Here is an 18,346-nt window from a genome sequence, read left to right on the forward strand (position 1 = left end):
ATACTGCTAGTCTTGGCTCATTTCTCTCTTATGCCATATAAATTTATTAAACTATCTCACCACCACCACCATACCATCTTTGCTTATTGTACTTAAATAGCTCAAATTTTTTACATGTTCTGCAGGTTTCTTATTTAGAATGCATTGGTTGTTTTCAATGTTGCTGATTGCAATGCCAGATTTTTTAGAGTAGTTATTCAATTTAGTAATAAAAGAATCCTGGAGACTTATTAGATTGTATTTGTTTAGTAGTAAAACATCATCTGAGTCAAGTAAAGAACTGAGTTTGATATCCTTGCTTTTGATGTTTGTTTTAATGCCACTTTCTTCTGTAATTTAATCCATAGAATTAATGACTAAGAATGATGTTAGTGTTGGCCTTGTTTTATGCCATATTGTATAACAAAGCACATCTTTCCGTACTTCTTTCAATTCTGACTGCTCGTTTACAACTTAAATATATAGTGTATTTGCTCATGTTCAATTTGACCCATATAATTGTAGTGTTACGTCGTTGGGTTTCTATAAATTTACTACTATTATTTTTCCTGTGCCAACTAAGAATAAATCTCTAAACTATCTCTCTGGAGGCCCGTTCCCCTTTCAAACTCTGATGATATTTGTTTGTTTTAGCTGCACCAGTCAGAGCTTTAGGACAGAAAATTCTTGTCCAAAGAAACCTTCCTGGAGTTCAAGTGTTACCTAACCTTGTTAAAAGAATTAAGTAGCTTAAAATTATCTTAGCATACAGTAATGGCCTAAATGCTCTTAGCTTCCTTTATATTCCCCTTGTGCATAGGTCCGTAGTTTTATGAGTGGTAAAATCAGTCTCATGCTCACACAAAACTCAGGCTTGCATAGAAAAACATGTTTATTAAATGGTCAAAGAGATTACAATTAAGTTTAACATGTCAAAGGCAAATCATTTATATCGTTACTAAATCACTAGTTAAGCAAATAAAAAATTTTCATCAAACTGACAAGTATGCTATTCACATTCCATGGGTAAATTAAATCCACACATAGCACAAAACATAAGTCAACTGCTAAACTAAATTTTCTGTCATTTTACTCCTTCACATTAGATTAGGAACCGCCACACATTCATAAGTTCTTCAACTACCAGTCCAATACAGTCAATAAATCATTGCATATGATCACTATAAAGTTCTCTTTCCTCCTAGTCAAAATTCTTGTTCCTTCTTTCATCTAAAACTAATTATTACATAGGTAAAAGAAAAGGTTTTAGTACTTTACCACCTTGACATGATGATATCGTGATTCTTTCGTCCGTCCTTTGTGTGGGGGATATCTTTCTGCTATGGTAGGTTGCCGCCACACGGAAATCACGTGCTAGTCACAAATTAGGCATTTTTCTTTATTGGGCACACGCTCATCTCATGGTTTGCTGTCATTAGCTCAACCGCCATCAAAGGGGAACACTTTGCTATCTCATATCGGTAAAACCTTTACTGATGGCCTGAATTGGAAAACTGCCGTCATCTCGCGTATAGGCTTGTCCGACTTGCATCAGTCAGCAATTTGGGAAAGGTTGCAGCTTGTCGTTGTCAAGCTTTCTTCCGATCATCAGCATCGCTGGTCTGCACGAGAACACAGGAACAGACAACAAGAAGGCAAAAAAACGAGAGATTCAAACATGCCTGAACTCACTTTTATCCTCCTTCATAGCGCCCTCTTTCCGCCTTCGAATCTTATTCGCAGCGCCTCCCTGTTCGCCCTTACGAAGTGGCATCACATTTCTGCACCTCGATGAGTGCTCTTTTCATGGAACGCGAATTCCATTACCTTTCCACGAATGCCTCTACCTCGGGGTTTACATCATCGGTAAAGGTCAGCAAGCAACCTTTGGACTTTTGTTAGCACTTAGATACACGTTCTTGTATAGAGCACAATTTAACATTACAACTTTAAATTATACATTTATGTTTAGATATGCAATTTTTTTTAATTTTCATTTTCTAAAGAAAATGTGACATGTTCTCTCATGTAATATTCTTACTTTGCCAACAGTACAAGTATTTTCTTACTTAATATTGTATTTTAGTTAAATCTTGAATGAATGACTCTTTTCTTGAAAGAGTTCACTTTCAAGATCTAACAGTAGCCTTTTGAACAGCCTTTCTTTTGGCATATGCTTCATATCTACAAAACTTAAATATAGAGCCTAGTTATATTTCCATGAGTTCTTAAGTGTTTATATATATCCTAACAAGCTTCTTTTGGCCTGAACTCAGCATGTTCTTCTCCAAGATTCTTTCCACAATTGTTTACTTAGCCTCTCTCTCTCAAGTATATTTCATGTGTTTTGTAATTCACAGAACGTGATATACTAACAGTGTTTTTGAGGAAATTGATTTCTGCATTTGGAAATCATTTTTCATCTCTTTCTTTCAACATCACTTCTTACCACTCAGTATAATAAAGAGAAGTGGAGAATCTGGTTAATCGGTAAATTAACACTTACATGAAAGTGTTAATTAACTTACTTGAAAGTGTTAAATAAACCAGATGAACACTTTGTGTTCGTCTAGTTCAGACCCATCAAACGTGTGCAAAGATGTTTACATGTATAAGAAGAAAAGAGACCTGCAAGTTGTCCAACCGTTGCAGACAAGAGTATACACAGGTAGTTTGTTGCCTTGATTAATATGTTGGGACCTCAAATTGCAGACATTAGTGAGACCTGGCTATCAGAGTTTGAACCTGCAGCCTCTTGGCTGGAGACCGGATATGCTAACCACTTGGCTGACCAAGACGGCATAGGTACAGTATTTTTAGGAAGGATAGACAAGATAGGAGAGAGGAGGGGGCGTGCTGCTACTGATGAATCAGATGACTTGAATACAATTAGTGTTGAGGCCTATGATTGTAGTACCAATAACAGTATTTCATGTAGCACTGAATTTGAAACAATCAGGTGTTAGGTGGAATCTAACAAGATCAATTTACATAGTGGAGTGTTGTTACAGACTTGGTGGATTGGTTGCTAATGATGAAGAAATGCATCACCAAATAGAGATAATTAGCATGAAAAGAGTAATCATAATGGGAGAATTTAATTATTTAAATATTGATTGGATAGCAGTAAGACCTCATGAGAAGAATGAAACTGAAAATATTGAGCTGTTGCAAGACAACTTCCTCAAGCAGCATGTGACAGAAAGAACTCGAGGTTAGCGAGTGTTAGATTTGATTATAGTGTCAGAGGGTGTTTCAGTTAAAGATGTAACCATTCTGTCTCCCATTAGTGACAGTGATTATGCAGTACTTGCTCGTGAAGTTTATAAAGGTTAGCAATCCTAATTGCTGAACTACAAAGCAGGAAATTATGACTAACTGAGTTCATTGGAATGGTATTGGTTGCTAGATGGGAAGAATATCGACAGTGCATGGGAAACATTTAAATAATACTAAAATTATCCAGTATCAGAATATATTCCAAGAGTTCAAAGAATAAATAGGATAGAAGTCAGGATGTGTAATCTTATTAAGCAAGAGATTCATAAGAAACAGATGATGTGGAAGGAATACCATGTGCATAAAGATGTCTGTTATGAAAATTGCAAGGAGCCAACTAGAATAGTCACTTAAGTCAGAAAAGAGCTTTCTGTAGAAAGAAACTGCTCTGCAAGCTAAAGATAATTCAGAGGAATTCTATCAATATGCTGCAAGTAAAAAAAAAAACGGAGTGAATATAAAAGAATAACTCTTCTGAATGTAGATGGTGTAAGGTGATAGATGCAGAAGAGGTTGTTCAACTAATGAGTGTCCATTTTTCTGAACGCTATCAACTGGAGTATGCAACATCAACTCAACTAATGCCTTTTTATTCCCTAATAGGGAGTAGGCGAGGCCTTTATACCCTGTCTAGCTTTTGGAGACTGAGTGGGCAGTTCAATCTCCACCAGTAGCCAATCAGAGATAGCTGGCCCATGTCTATCACTAATTATAGCAGCCACCGATGAAGAGGCTGGCAAACAAGTGCTGCCATCTCTTGGTACCTAACCCTAACAAGATATGTCACTGTCTGAAATAATGTGGGTACTACAGTCGATTTTCTTGAGTTTACGGGACGAAAATCCCGAGTTTCCGGGAGGAAAAGCTCGCTTGCCTGTGCCAGAGATCGACTAACTCGGGAACCGGTCGAAGATAGGCTTAGAAAAAGTTCCTCCAGTCAGCGACTAGACTAGAACCTAAGTCTAACTTCAAGCGGCCAAGCGCAGAGGACGCAAGCGCCACTTCCACTGAGCTACACACAACATTGAGTTCGCTATTACCTCTTCACTGAATGAAGACACTGAAATGTATGAAGTGGAGGTATTAGAGCTGTTGCACAAATTGATTAACAATTCAGCAATAGGGACTGATGAGATATCACCATAGGTGCTAAAAAAGTGTTCAGCTGAATGGGGCTATTCATTTGACCAGGCATATATAATGTGAGTCTGAAAACATGGACGATTCTGCAGGAATGGAAAGAATGTATGGTAATCCCATTGCACAAGGGCGATGCAAAGACTGATGTATCCAACTATCTCAAGTGTCTCAGGAGTGGTGGTGAAGATTTTTGGAAAATTGGTTAGTGCTTGCATTCAGAAATGGGTTGACAGTGAATTTCTACTTTGCAATGAGCAACATGGATTTACTAAGGAAAGGTCATGTTTTAGCAACTTGCTCACATTCTGTAATAATGTTACCACTGAACTAGACAAGGGGAATGGATACACCATGATACTTGGGATTTTGCTAAGGCTTTTGACAGAATACAACATGGAAGACCTCTGTATAAATTGGAGAATATGGGTTTGAATTATAAAATATTAGATTGGATAAGAGGATGGCTGACTAACATATCAAAAAGTGGTATAAAGGGGGATGTGAGACTTCAAGATTTAAGGTAACTAGTGGTGTACTGCAAGGGTCAGGCCTTGGTCCACTGTTATTTAATCTGTACATTAATGATATTGGGAGGGATTTGACAGGTGACATACAGCTATTTGCTGATGCAAAGATAGGCAGAGTAATCAGGAATGCTGCTGATATGTAGTACTTGCAGAATGATTTGGATAGGCTGGAATTGTGGGCTGGGAAAATTGATGTCAGTTCAATGTCTTTAATGCAAAGTCATACACTTTGGTGTGATTTGATATCCAATGTCATATTATATTGGTGGCATTATGCTAGAAGAAACTGAGGCTAGGGATCTTGGAGTGTTAGTATATATGAAGTTCAGGGGCCATGCAAATTGCAAATATGACTCAAAAGATAATTGCAATGCTGTAACTTTTTTTCGTTTTTGCTGCACGCGCACAGGTCACAAGGCTTATAGCATTATGGTCAAAAGAAAGAAGGAATATAGCCAGAGGTTATATTTATTCATTCTATCACTGTTCTTTAGAACAGTGATAGAATGGAATGGAGGAAAATTATGAAGCCAGTTCAGTACATTTTAACTGTATATGGCTGTTGACTATAGGCTGCTCATGTTCTAACATTATTAGAAGAAAGCAGAGAAATGGCAGTGGCTAATTCACCCTCAAATGTGCATTTAATTTAAAAAAAAAAAAAAAAGGAGAGGTGGTTGATAATTTAGAACTAAATCTCAACTTTTAATCATATGCATGCTCATGAATTATAATGCACAGTTATCTCTTAGTAAAACCTATTTCTGTAGATATTTTTACAGGGGCTGTATCTGTTCACTGTTTAGCTTCATACAGTCTGTCTTTTTTCTCCCTTTTTCATTCCATCTATTTCTGATCTTTGGAACAGTTTTGCTCACATTTCTTCAAGACCTATGACCTCCAGTTGTTTAAGAACATATCATATTAGGTACTGCCTTTCTTCTTAACCAGTTGCCCATACATGGTACCAGTATGCTATATATATTTTTCAACTCCAGTTGTGAGTTTATATATTGTGTGTGTGTGTTTAAAAAAAAAAAAAAAAAATTCCATGCACGTTTCTGAAAGTTGTTTAGTCAACTATTGGATTTGTCAATGAACACAACAAATTAAAAAATGAAAATTGAAAATTTTCAGTTTTTAATTCATCAGTAGGCTAATTGACTTTCCTTTTGTCTAATGCCTTGTTCACTTTTCTTTATTAAGAGGTTTCTAGAAACTTGTGTGCAGGTATTAACCACCTTACCGGCCATTAAAGATTAAATATGCACCCTCAAAAGCTTTGTATCCATCATAAATTTCAATGTAATATCAATGGTATTACAATTTGAATATGCACTTTGCATCCATGGAAATATGGACATATATATACGTCTTGGCTGGTAGCATGGTTAATATCACTGACAAGAATTATATTTTGAGTTATCTAAGCTCACTGTAAGATTACTTTTACTTTTCTCTCAGATTTTATAACTATTGATGTATATATGATTGTAGGAGAATTTATTTCAAGGAACTAGGGATGTGAAGTAGCTGAAAACTTAAATATAGTATAAATGAATTAGTTTATACAAAATAAATAAAGTTTGAGATCACACAACACATAGGGTTCATCTTGCCATGCTGCATAACTGATATTTTTTATTTTTTTCACCTTTAGATCTGACATGGGTCTAGTTACTACTACTTATCAGTGTTTTATTTAATTTTAAATACATAAGTGGTATTGTATATATTTATTATATAAAATTTTGAATTTTCAACTTTGCTGAAATAGATTTAAAGCAATTGAGTCCTTAATTTGCAAACATTTAAAGTGTTTGAGATATCCCAACAAATAACAAAGAATATAGCTTATTTTGTGCCAAGGAATACGGATATTGATCAGGTAAGAAGTAGTAATGTTTTTTAATTTAAAATTCATTTACAGACTGTAGATTCTCAAAATATCACTTTCCAGTTAGGTACAATTTTTAGGATTTGGAATGTTTTTAGTTTTGATATGATCTCTTCAACCACTGTGTGCACGCACATGCACACACACACACAAAGTAAACTATTGAATAGCAGTTTTTGCTCATTCATGTCCTTGCTCACGCTTCGTCTCTAGAACACTAATATAATCTCTGAACACCATTAGGAAATGACAAAACGCCACCTTACGAAAATGATTTATCCCATTTTCTCCTTAATGTTTTAGGCTCATTTGTCAGTTATAGCCAAGTAATTTGGCTGTATAGAAACCTCATATGATTTTGTTATAACAGAACACATGCAGTTGAGAATCTGCTGTTTCCTTCAATTGTGTGTATTCTCTAGCCTCTTAATTTGTATGTTCTCTAGGATGAAAAATCCCATTCCCATATGAAGAGATCTAAAAAAGTTCTTGGGTCATAGGTAAAATTTAAACTGAAGTCTTTCTAACCAAAGGGCATTATTGACTGAGCTATGAAAGCTCTCTTTCTAAGATGTATATAATATTTATTTTTAATTTCATGAAAACTATCATGTCATTAACCATGTTGCCTATACTCTAATGATTGTTTTGTAAGTAATATTGATCTTAAAATGATTTATTATTTAATAATTGATGTATTGAACATTGTATTCCATAGTTAGTCTGTCTTGCTGGCCCTGGAGGAAAAGTAGAGGTTGAACAAAATTTGCTGAACAAGAAACTGAAAACTATCACAGCTTATTATGGAGAACTGGCAGGTCAAAACAGATAATGAGAATTGCAGTTGGTTGTATTATTTATATACATGTGCATTTTTGATATTGTTTTTACAAAAACAGGCAGTACTTTTTTGAATTGTGGCAAGAATTTTATGGAAGAAATTCATGTAAATTACACATTTCTGTAAAATTTTAACATACCTCTAAGGGTCCCATGTCATTCATCTCATTTAATGTAATCTTCAGTTTATTTATTGGAATTATCTTTTTTTTTTATACATATATATTTTTTGTTCTAAAATGATACCAACTGGACTGTGTGCAAATGTTGCTTGTTGATTTGATATCTGAACACAATAGTGTCACACGATTTTTTATTGTAAAATATGTTGTAATAATGCTTTATAAGTGTTCATCTTGATAATTATATGTTAGTTTTTAATTAAGATATAAAGGAAATGCAAATGGTGTTATATGTGTGTTGATTAGATGTTTTTGTTTGTCACTCATTTTAAGGAATACTACTACAGTACAAAATATCATGTAATTAGGTTACTAGTAATAAGTTAATTGCGGGGGAAGTAACCACACATTTGTTAAGTGTTTAACTCTCTAAAGAGAGAAGCCATTTGCTGTTGTGTAGAATCCTTTTCAAACTGAGAGCTGGCTTTCGTATGTGAAAATGAGTTCTGCCTACAGTTGCCGTTGGCTAAATTTTGTTATTGTCTTGACATACTTTAAGAAAATATATCCAGAATGAAGTTGCATTGATAATTTTTGGCGTTAGAAAAGGAGTGATGTTGAAAAAGTAAATAAATATTACTATTGTACTGTGATTGAAATGTGTGCTCCCTATTTTTTGCAGATTTAATGTTAAAGATGCTGAAATTTTTGGGTCTGGCATTCCCTTGCATTGTGATAACTTCAAAAAATATTTAAAATTTACTTAGTGCACCAGGCCCAGCACACTGTTTTAGCAGCACTGGAAAAAAGAATAATTCACACACACGCACGCACACAGTGCTTGAAATATGGATACAATTTAATTTACTTGGCCACATAGCCTTTAAAGGAATGCGGAGAACCGACCAGGGCTTCTGACCTAATGTCCAATCCTCACCTTCTCGTGGTGCACCCTGTTGGGTATCTACTTTGATACTGAACGAACGAGGATGGGCTGGCAATTTGGGATTTAGCCGACCAAATTGTATTCTTATTGGTTAAACCAAAATAAAAAATGATGGTACAACATGACAAAATTTCATTCCGGCTGGGGCGTCGCCCGGTTAAACAAGGCCCCCGTTGTTTTCGCCAGGGAACCAGGGAGAACAGCGAAAAGTCAGCTACTGGAACAAATCTGAAAACAAAGCCCAACTCAACATCACCAGAGTTAAAGATCGGTACTATCAACGTAAGAAGCCTGAATGGCAAAGAAATGGAGCTAGCTGAGGAATTAGATAAGTACCAGATCGACATAATAGGGGTGACTGAAACAAAAAAGACCAAAACTGGTGAGATCTTTCTGAGCAATAAATACAAAATGTTATATTCAGGCAATAACAATCAAGGAAAAGAAGGAGTAGCCATAGTATTCAACACAAAATACGAGGCTAATCTTCTTGAATGGCAGTCAGTCTCAAGTAGAGTAATGTGGGCAAATATGAGAATGGGGAACTGGACAATGAGACTTATTTGTGCCTATGGTCCCACAGAAGGCTCTACTAAGGTAGAAGTGGAGGAATTTTTTGAGGCTTTAGAAAAAGCAACTGACACAATGAAAAAGGAAAAGTTGGTCCTTGTTGGGGATCTAAATAGTAGAGTAGGAAATGATTGTGAGACATACAAAAATATTTTGGGAAAATTTGGAGAAAAGAGCAAAGCTAATAATAATGGCAAATATCTGTTGGATTTCTGCTCAGGACATGGACTGGTTATTACTAACACCATGTTCCAACATAAAAATGTGCACAAATTCACATGGAGAGAAGAGGCTAGGAATAAGAAAAGTCTCGTTGACTATGTTATTGTTGATAGTGATGTTTTCTCCCTGGTGCAGGACACCAGAGTGTACAGAGGATTTGAAATTGGAAGTGATCACTATTTAGTCTTGAGCAGGATAAAATTGAATTTCATATTGAAAAGAATAACATGTAAAAAAGTTTTAAAGCGAATAAAAGTTGAGCAGCTCTCAGATGTAAACTGTAGACTAAAATACAGAAATATTATTGAAAAGAAAATGAAAGAGTTTGAGAACAGGAATCAAACCTTGGAGATTCAGTGGCAAACTCTGAAGGAAACATTGATTGATTCTGCCAGAGAGGCATGTGGTGAGGTTGTGTGCAAAGATAAAAAAATCAGAACTCCCTGGTGGACACAGGAAGTTAAAGAGGCAGTGAAGGAAAAGAAGAAAGCATATCAAAAGTTCCTGGCAAATAAGTCAGCTTTTACTCTTACAGAATACAGAGACAAATGTAAGAAAGCTAAACAGTGTGTAAAACTAGCTAAACAAAAGTCATGGGAGGACTTTGGCAAGAATATAGAAAATAAATATCAAGAAGGTGGCAAAATATTCTGGAGGTTGTTGAAGAAGCTTAGGAATGGAGGAAAGAGTGCTGTAAAAGGAATTAGAGATGATAAAGGTGAAATGAAAACAGGAGAAAAAGATATCCTTGAAGTATGGAGTAATTACTTTGAAAAACTGCTAAATGAAACAAGCAGTGATGAGAGCACAGTGATAAAAAACACTGACCAGGCATGCAGTCAGGAATACATATCCATACTTGAAGTAGAAAAAGCCATCAAAGGCTTGAAATGTGGAAAGGCAGCAGGAGTAGATGATATTCGACCAGAAATGCTGAAGTATGGTGGTATAAGAGTCTTACAGTGGCTGCACTGCATAGTTCAGAAAGCCTGGACAGAGGGACGAATTCCTGATGATTGGAGTAGAGCTCTCATAGTACCCATATATAAAAAGGGAAATAAAACTGAATGTGAGAATTACAGAGGTATTTCCCTACTGAGTGTTCCTGGCAAGATCTATGCAAGTATACTTGAGAAACGGTTGAGAAGAATTGTGGAAGAAAAGCTTGGTGAAGAACAAGCTGGATTCAGGTCAAATAGAGGCTGTCAGGATCAGATCTTCACTTTACGACAAATAGTCGAGAAAGCATGGGAATATAACAAAGATCTGTATTTAAGTTTTGTTGATTTGGAAAAGGCATATGACAAGGTGCCAAGAGAGAAGCTATTCAATACGCTGCAGTTATATGGTGTCAATGGGGCATTATATCAAGCAATACTTAGTCTGTATTTGAGTTGTGAGTCAGCAGTTAGAATTGAAGGTAGTACAGGAAGATGGTTTAATGTTAAATCTGGTGTGAGACAAGGATGTACATTATCCCCTCTGTTATTCATTATCTATATGGATCACATTATGAAGGAATGTGGTATTAAACCTGATATCAAAATTGGAGATGTTAATGTCAGCTCTTTGCTTTATGCGGATGATGTTATACTTCTAAATAAATCCGCTACAAGTCTGCAAGATTCTCTGACTAAATTGAATAGCTGTTCTAATAGATATGGTATGAAGGTCAGCAATAAAAAGACAAAGGCAATGAAAATAGGCAGAATCATTGAAAATGTCAACTGTGTTGTGAATGGAGAACCTGTGGAACAAGTAAAACATTTTAGCTACTTAGGCACAATTTTTACTGAAGATGGTAAACTAAATATAGAAATAGACAACAGAATCAGCAAAGCTGGTATCGTGGGAAGTCAATTGAATAAATTCATATGGAATAAGAAAGAAATTAGTCGGAACACTAAATTAGCTGTATACAAAACTGTGTTCAAACCAATTTTAACTTATGGATCTGAGAGCTGGGTCAGAAGTAAAACACTTGACCAAAGACTAGAGATCGCAGATATGAGAGTCCTGAGAAAGATTAGAGGCGTGAACAGATGGCATCAATGGCAATATCATATTAAAAATGAGGATATTAGGAAAGAACTTGACATTGTCAGCTTCCAGGAATGCGTTAGCAGAGCTAATCTCAGATGGTATGGTCACTTAAATAGAATGGGAGAGGAAAGATTAGCAAAACAAGTGTTCTCTGCCAGGTTGGCAGGAAAACGACCCAGAGGAAGACCAAGATATAGGTGGATTGATACGGTACAAAGTGCCTTAGACGATAGAAATATAAGATCTGATAATGTTGGAGTCTTGACAAGTAACAGACTGATTTGGAGGAAAATTGTAGATAGGAAGTTAGTAATGATGTAATTTTTTCATGTAGTACTGTCATATCCTGTACACCCCTTGAGGGTACATGGCAGGAATTTGATGATGATGATGATGATGATGATTTAATTTACTTCATAAATCTTGAAACAGAAAAAAAAAAAAAAAAATATATATATATATATAGTTAATTTCTGTATTCTAACATTCAGATATACAGTAAAACACCGATTATCCATGGTAATTTGGGGACACTAGAGTCCAAATTATTGAAAAACATGGTTAATCCGAATGACACTTAATTGTGTTAGATAAATTTTTAAAAATAATTATAAAAACAATATAGACACTCTTGTAATATGTAATTAACTGTTAGGGACTTCCAAAATACAGGGTTTTTTCTTTTCTGTAATAAAGATTTTTTAAACAATTGTTTCATGGTTTCATTCACATCTTGGTCTATAATATTGCTGTTTTCCGCAGAAATTTGTATGTACTAGAGGGCTGCAGTTAATCCCACTCAATGAATAATTTAGCTCTAGATAATGCGTGTTTTACTCTACTTGTAACACATGGTAAGAATAAACATTACGTTCTGAGACAAACTTATAAAAAAACATAGTGTGTACTGCCTTCATAACATTACTGAGCTGCATGGAGTGTATATTGAAGAATTAACTTTTCCTTTTATACTCTTGCTTCCTCTAACAGCATTTAATGGAGCATTTTAATTTTGAGAAGACTACCGTAGATTTTAAATTTCACTTGCTTGCATCATTACAGCTTGGCTTGTAGCAGACGACGTTATGTTAAAGCAAAATTAGACTATTAGGTGCACATGACAGTATATACTATTAGCTGCAGGAGGATAACTCCATCTACAACTATTAGAATTCAAATAAATTTGAATAATTACTAATTCATGAAACACAGGGATGAGGAATGTTACTCATCCCTGTGATGACTTCCCAAAATTTGGAAAGTTCAAGACAGTTGTGTTGTTGAGGTTCTGTCTGTGAATTTGGGCTTCACATCTTTCTTTACATAATCTTTCAAGTATAAAAAATAACTTCTGTGTAAGATGTTACTTTTATTGCAGTGAATTGCATGCTTAGTGGATAAAGAATGACTAGCCAAACTAGACTTATCAGTTTCATGAAGCAGAATCTAATATTGATGTTTTTTTTCTAGACAAATCTGAGCTGAATGACCCTCTCCCTATAATAGAGGCTGCATAAGCATGGGATTGTATGAACTCCAGGATGAGAATTCATATTATTTTTGATTTTGTAATTGTGATTGTCCATGGAAATACTAATGGTGGTGGTTGGCGATAGATGGCGTTGGTGTAGTTGTGGGCAGTTGGTGGAGACAGTTGTAGAATAGATGCCCTCCCTTGATGAGTCTTTGGACTCCCTAGAGGTGACAATAAAATCTGGTATTGTATCCATTAGAGATTAAAGTAGCTCTGATAAAGGATAGTTCTTTATTTAAAAGAAAACCAGCAGAATATAGTTTATGTGCATGGTGAACAAAGTTATCATCGAAATAATCAAAAAAATAATTATGGTCTTCATCCTAATCCGCCAGAAGAAAAATATCCATTCCATATGTTAGAGCATCAGAGAGAATTACAAAACTTTGCAAAAATGGCTGAAAAGTTTCTTCCCGTCCAGTTTGAAAATTAAATTCCTTCCCAGACTTTCCAAAAAAATATAAATATTCTCAACCTGGAATTAACACAATCCCATGCTCGTGTAGCCTTTATTATGGACAGACTCAGATTTGTCTAAAACATCAAGATTATATTCTACTTCATGAGTTAAGTCTGGTTTGACCAGGCACACTTTATCCACTAGGTATAGAATTCACTGCAATAAAAGTAATAAGATAATTAAATATAAGAAAATATCAAGGTGTTTGAAACCATACATTTTTTGTGGATGAAATGAGTGCTTTTAATTACTTAGATGTCAGCACAGTGGTACCTTGGATTGGGAGTGTTTTGCAAGAGAAGCAAAAATTTTTAATAAATTTTAACTTGATAAATGAGCGAGGTCTTGCAATATATGAGTATTACCTATACACTTTGCCTGCCTAGTATCATGTGATCACAAGCTGCTCGGGATGGTGGGTAATCGTCTCTCATGCTCGGTCTCAGTCGACATACCTCATTCGTATAGTCAACATTCGTGCTAGCATTGTGACCACGTGTGGCATTTTTTTATTTTGTGTCCAAATGTAGTGACTGTTCTTTATTTATTAACTGTACTACGACAATGGCCCCAGTGAAGAAAAGGGTTGAAAAGGAAGGCAGGTAAGAAGGAGATTACTGTGGAAGTTAAGAAGGGAAGCACGAACAAGGTATGCAAGTGGCTGCCATTGCAAGATTTTATAAGAAGTCTACAACTATTTGCACAGTATTAAAGAACTCAGTTGGCCAAATGTAGCAAAAGGAGTCACAAGAGTATCAAAGCAACGGCCATGTATTCTGGAAGATGTAGAAAAGTTGCTTTTGGTATGGATAAGCGAGAAGCAACTAGCAGGTGATACCGTGAGCGAGAACTTGATCTGTGAGAAGGCAAAGGCCTTGTACGCCAACCTCGTAAGTAAACTGACAGGTACGTGTACAGAAAATGAAGGCCTCAACGCAAGCAGGGGATGGTCAAGAGAACCCTTAATTCTGCTTGGAGAAAACCGGTCTGATTGCGTCAAGGGGTTTGCTCATGAACAGGAGCTGCCAGTTGTTGATGAAATTGTCCTTGGGGAAGACCATGGGACTGGAGGTGAATGAGGACAACATTCAAGAGCTGGTGGAAGAACATGGCCAGGAGATTACCACCGACGAACTGATGAATCGGCATCGCGAGCAACAGCAAGAGGTTATGGAGGAGGTCTCGTCTGAGATGGAGGAGAAAACGACGGAGACACCCCTCTCTGCAAATGAGATTAGGGAGGTGTGCAAAATTTTGTAGAAAAGCACCACCCAAGTAAGGCTGTAGCAGTGTGAGCAATGAATCTGTTTAACAATGCAATATATTTCCGTGAAATCCTCAAAAGGAGGCAAAAGCAAGTGTCATTAGATAGGTTCCTTGTTAAAGTCGCACAGAAAGAAAAAGTCAACAGATAGCAGTGATTCTGTTGGTGACAATGAAAGTCGTCCTACCCAATACAATTACTGTAATTTGTAATGTAATTAATAAATTCGATTACTTTATGTATATTACATTTAAATAATAAAATTATAAAAAGGTATATGTATTTTGTATTAATCATTTTTATATGAATATTTTTGAGTTTTGGAATGAATCATCTGAGTTTCCATTATTTCTTATGGGGAAATTCGCTTTGATTTGATATACGAGTACTTTGGATTACAAGCACGTTTCCGGAACGAATTATGCTCGCAAACCAAGGTACCGTTGTATAATTAACCATTACCTTAATTATGCTCTTCAGCTTTTGATGCATATATTTTCTTGAAAAGAATCAGCCCATGAAAGTGCATTATTATTAATACGTGCCACCACTACATAATCCACCAAGGACCATCATCTACACCAATGCCATCTACTGCCCATCACCACCACTAGTATTTTTTTTTTGTCAGTAAATTGCATGTGTTCTCAAGACTAATTTGTATGTGGGATGAAAAACCCTGCTACCTCCGAATGAGATTGACTAACTGCTTCAATTGAAAAAAACCATATAAAGATCCTCTTGCCATGACGAGAATCAAACTTAGGCCTTATTAAAAGGCATAACATGCCATTGTTCTTGCACTAGTCATAATTTTATCTGTTTGAAAGAGCTGTCAGAATACTGCATTTTTTTTTCTTTTATACAGTGGAAAGTATTTACATTATAGTGTATTTGAAATGTTTTAACCACCCAACAGGCCATGACGTATATATGTCCAGGTTACCATGGATGCAAAGTGCATATTAAAATTGTAATACCATTGATATTACATTGAAAAATATGATGAATACGAAGTGTAGAGGAGTGATGTATTTTATCTATATTGACGGCGACGTAGTTTAATGCTTTTTGAAGCTTCAGTGGCTCGGTTGAAAAGGTGAGAGTTGGAATCCCATCTGAACACAAAGGGCCTTTCTCAAGATTTTTTTTTCTTCTCTATCTGAGGGTATGAATAGCCAGACTTATATTGGGAGTGGCAAGATTTTCTTATTTTTCTAAGCTGCCAAATTGGCCAAACATAATATACTTCCTTCACAACTTGAGTTGAAAGACATGACGGCTGCAATTCCCAGACAGTCTTTTATTCTGTAAGTATCATGATTGTAGTAGCTGGTTGACTCTATAGTGAATCACATCTATTGTAGTGAATCAGTTTAGCTACTATCCTAACAATGGAAAAGTTAAATTTATTGGGAACATTTTGTCCTAAATATTTTATTTATATTTTTATTTGAACTGATGAAGAAATGTATCAGATAAGTGGAAAAAGTTCTTCATTTGAAAAATCAAAACTTGTTTAAAGAATGAGTAGCGGTTTTTATCTACTTGTTAGTGAGAGAGAGCATGGGGGATAATGAAAACATTTTTGGTTATCTTGCTATGCTTTGCGATGACTCACCATGGAACTGCTTTGCTAAAGAATATGTTTAAAAAGGAGAAAAAAAAACTTAATCACTTCTTTGAAATATCTCTGGGTTTCAAACTTGACCAAAGATGACATGAATAAAGCTTAAAGTCAAGCACTGCTAGTAAAATGTCTGAGATTTGCTTAATGGCAAAACCACATACAAAATTCAAGAACATGTTATCTACAAACTTCGAATACTGCAAAAATAAAATAAAATGAATGCTCTAATGCCTTTTTATTTCCTAAAGTGAATAAGTGATATATTTTTAAGCCTAATTATAATTATATGAAGATTGATGACCAAAAAGAAATTAGGGAAAACAAATCAAAAGTTTTGTGAGGAAATAACTAAAATTTTTTCCATTTTAATGGGAATGAGGTTTGGCATATATATATCTCACCTTAGAATGACAAAAAAGAAAAAAAAAGAGCCCCCACCCCATCCTCGCTCTAAAACTAGTTTTTTTTCATCCAACAGAACTTGCTAAAAGCAGAACACACGTTATTAGGCATACAGATATAAGACATGCAATATTTTGTGAAGAGTCCTTGGTTTCATTAGAAGTGTCACAATGTAACAATAAATAATGTGACACCTTATAGGTGTCACATTAGTTACAACCTTAGTTACTTCAGCCATCCAAAACAACCCAATTTCAGAGATAAGTTAATAAATGGCCTATTTACTTTTAATGGTCATTCGATTCAGCGATTTTGTCTACTGTCAGTATTCCCTCTAATTTTTGCTAGCCCATGTGTGCATGAAAAATGTGCACAGGTTTACAATCTGACTCAATTTGTGCGGAGTATCCTGCTCGGGAAAGTCACAAGCCACTAAAATTGGTGACAGCGTATTTGTTAAAAGATCTATGTTGTATGCAAAATATTTCTATAAAAGCAATGTAAATGATCACTCCTTTAGTTACTTAAATACTCCTCATGTATGCAGTTCATAAACACATTGTCATGTTTGTCCAGCTTCTCAAATTTTCAGTTCTTTTCCACTTTAATTTGAAGTGATGTTTTGAATATTACTAAAACCACTAATAAAAATCTCATATTAATGTTGCTCTATTTTTGCCTAGCTATAATGTGTAAAATTTCAAGCTCTAAATTAATCACCATTTCCATGAGTTGCAAGTGATTGTACTGTCTAGAAGTAGATATTAAACAAACATTCCTCTGTAATGTGCTGATGTCATCAGTTCACCCAGGAATTAGAGTTTATTAAGGAATGATTAGGAAGGTTAGAGTAATATTGGAGAAATTACCAAATCACAAGTATTATGTAGTTTGTTTTTGTGAGTACATTCAAAAATTACTGACTGTAAATTAGAAATTCTGAAAGTAAAAATTTGTGCATTCAATTACTTGTTATGTGCATTTCCATTTTTGACTGGTGTGCACATGCATACAGCGGTGCAGAGAAGATTGCTGACAAGAACACTGTCTACATATCAGTAATGATCAAGAGTATTTACTGACAAGTTAGATCATGTATTTGACAACAGTACATAATCAGTTCCTATGACTTGTTTCAATAGTAGACAACTCAATAATGGTACAAGAAGATATGCTTTGCAATACTAATGATACTGCCTAATCCCCCCCTCCCTCGTGAATGGCATTGTAATGGTCTCTGAAGTGCAAAGCATGATGGAATGTATTCATGGATGGGCTGTAGAGATTTCTTAGGGGAAATCATTTTAATAATTTCTCTGTGAGAATGTTTTTTCTTGCATTTCTCAGAGAACATCTAAAAAAAAAAAAAAAACATTTTCTTTGTAACCCTAACTGCCTTGTGTAATTCAACTAAACTGCATCCCAATTTAATATTTACATAAAAAGTTGTTTTCCACTAAAATTTCGAAATAAATCCAAACATTGTGTTTG

General features: G+C 35.3%; 1 protein-coding gene across 1 annotated transcript in view; it reads left to right on the forward strand.

Moving 5' to 3' along the window:
• LOC150095305 (uncharacterized) overlaps nucleotides 1–8,074 on the forward strand; it is a 186,348-nt gene extending 178,274 nt beyond the window's left edge. The window contains exons 10-11 of the mRNA XM_090409996.1: nucleotides 6,735–6,813; nucleotides 7,541–8,074. Coding sequence (XP_090266122.1) covers nucleotides 6,735–6,813; nucleotides 7,541–7,654 — 193 coding nt within the window. The 3' untranslated portion in view covers nucleotides 7,655–8,074. The remainder of the gene's footprint in view (nucleotides 1–6,734; nucleotides 6,814–7,540) is intronic.
• The last annotated feature ends 10,272 nt before the right edge of the window (nucleotides 8,075–18,346 follow it).

This window comes from Typopeltis vanoorti, chromosome 20 (assembly GCF_054136105.1).
Source record: "Typopeltis vanoorti isolate ZY-2024b chromosome 20, IOZ_Tvanoo_1.0, whole genome shotgun sequence".
Classification (NCBI taxonomy): domain Eukaryota; kingdom Metazoa; phylum Arthropoda; class Arachnida; order Uropygi; family Thelyphonidae; genus Typopeltis; species Typopeltis vanoorti.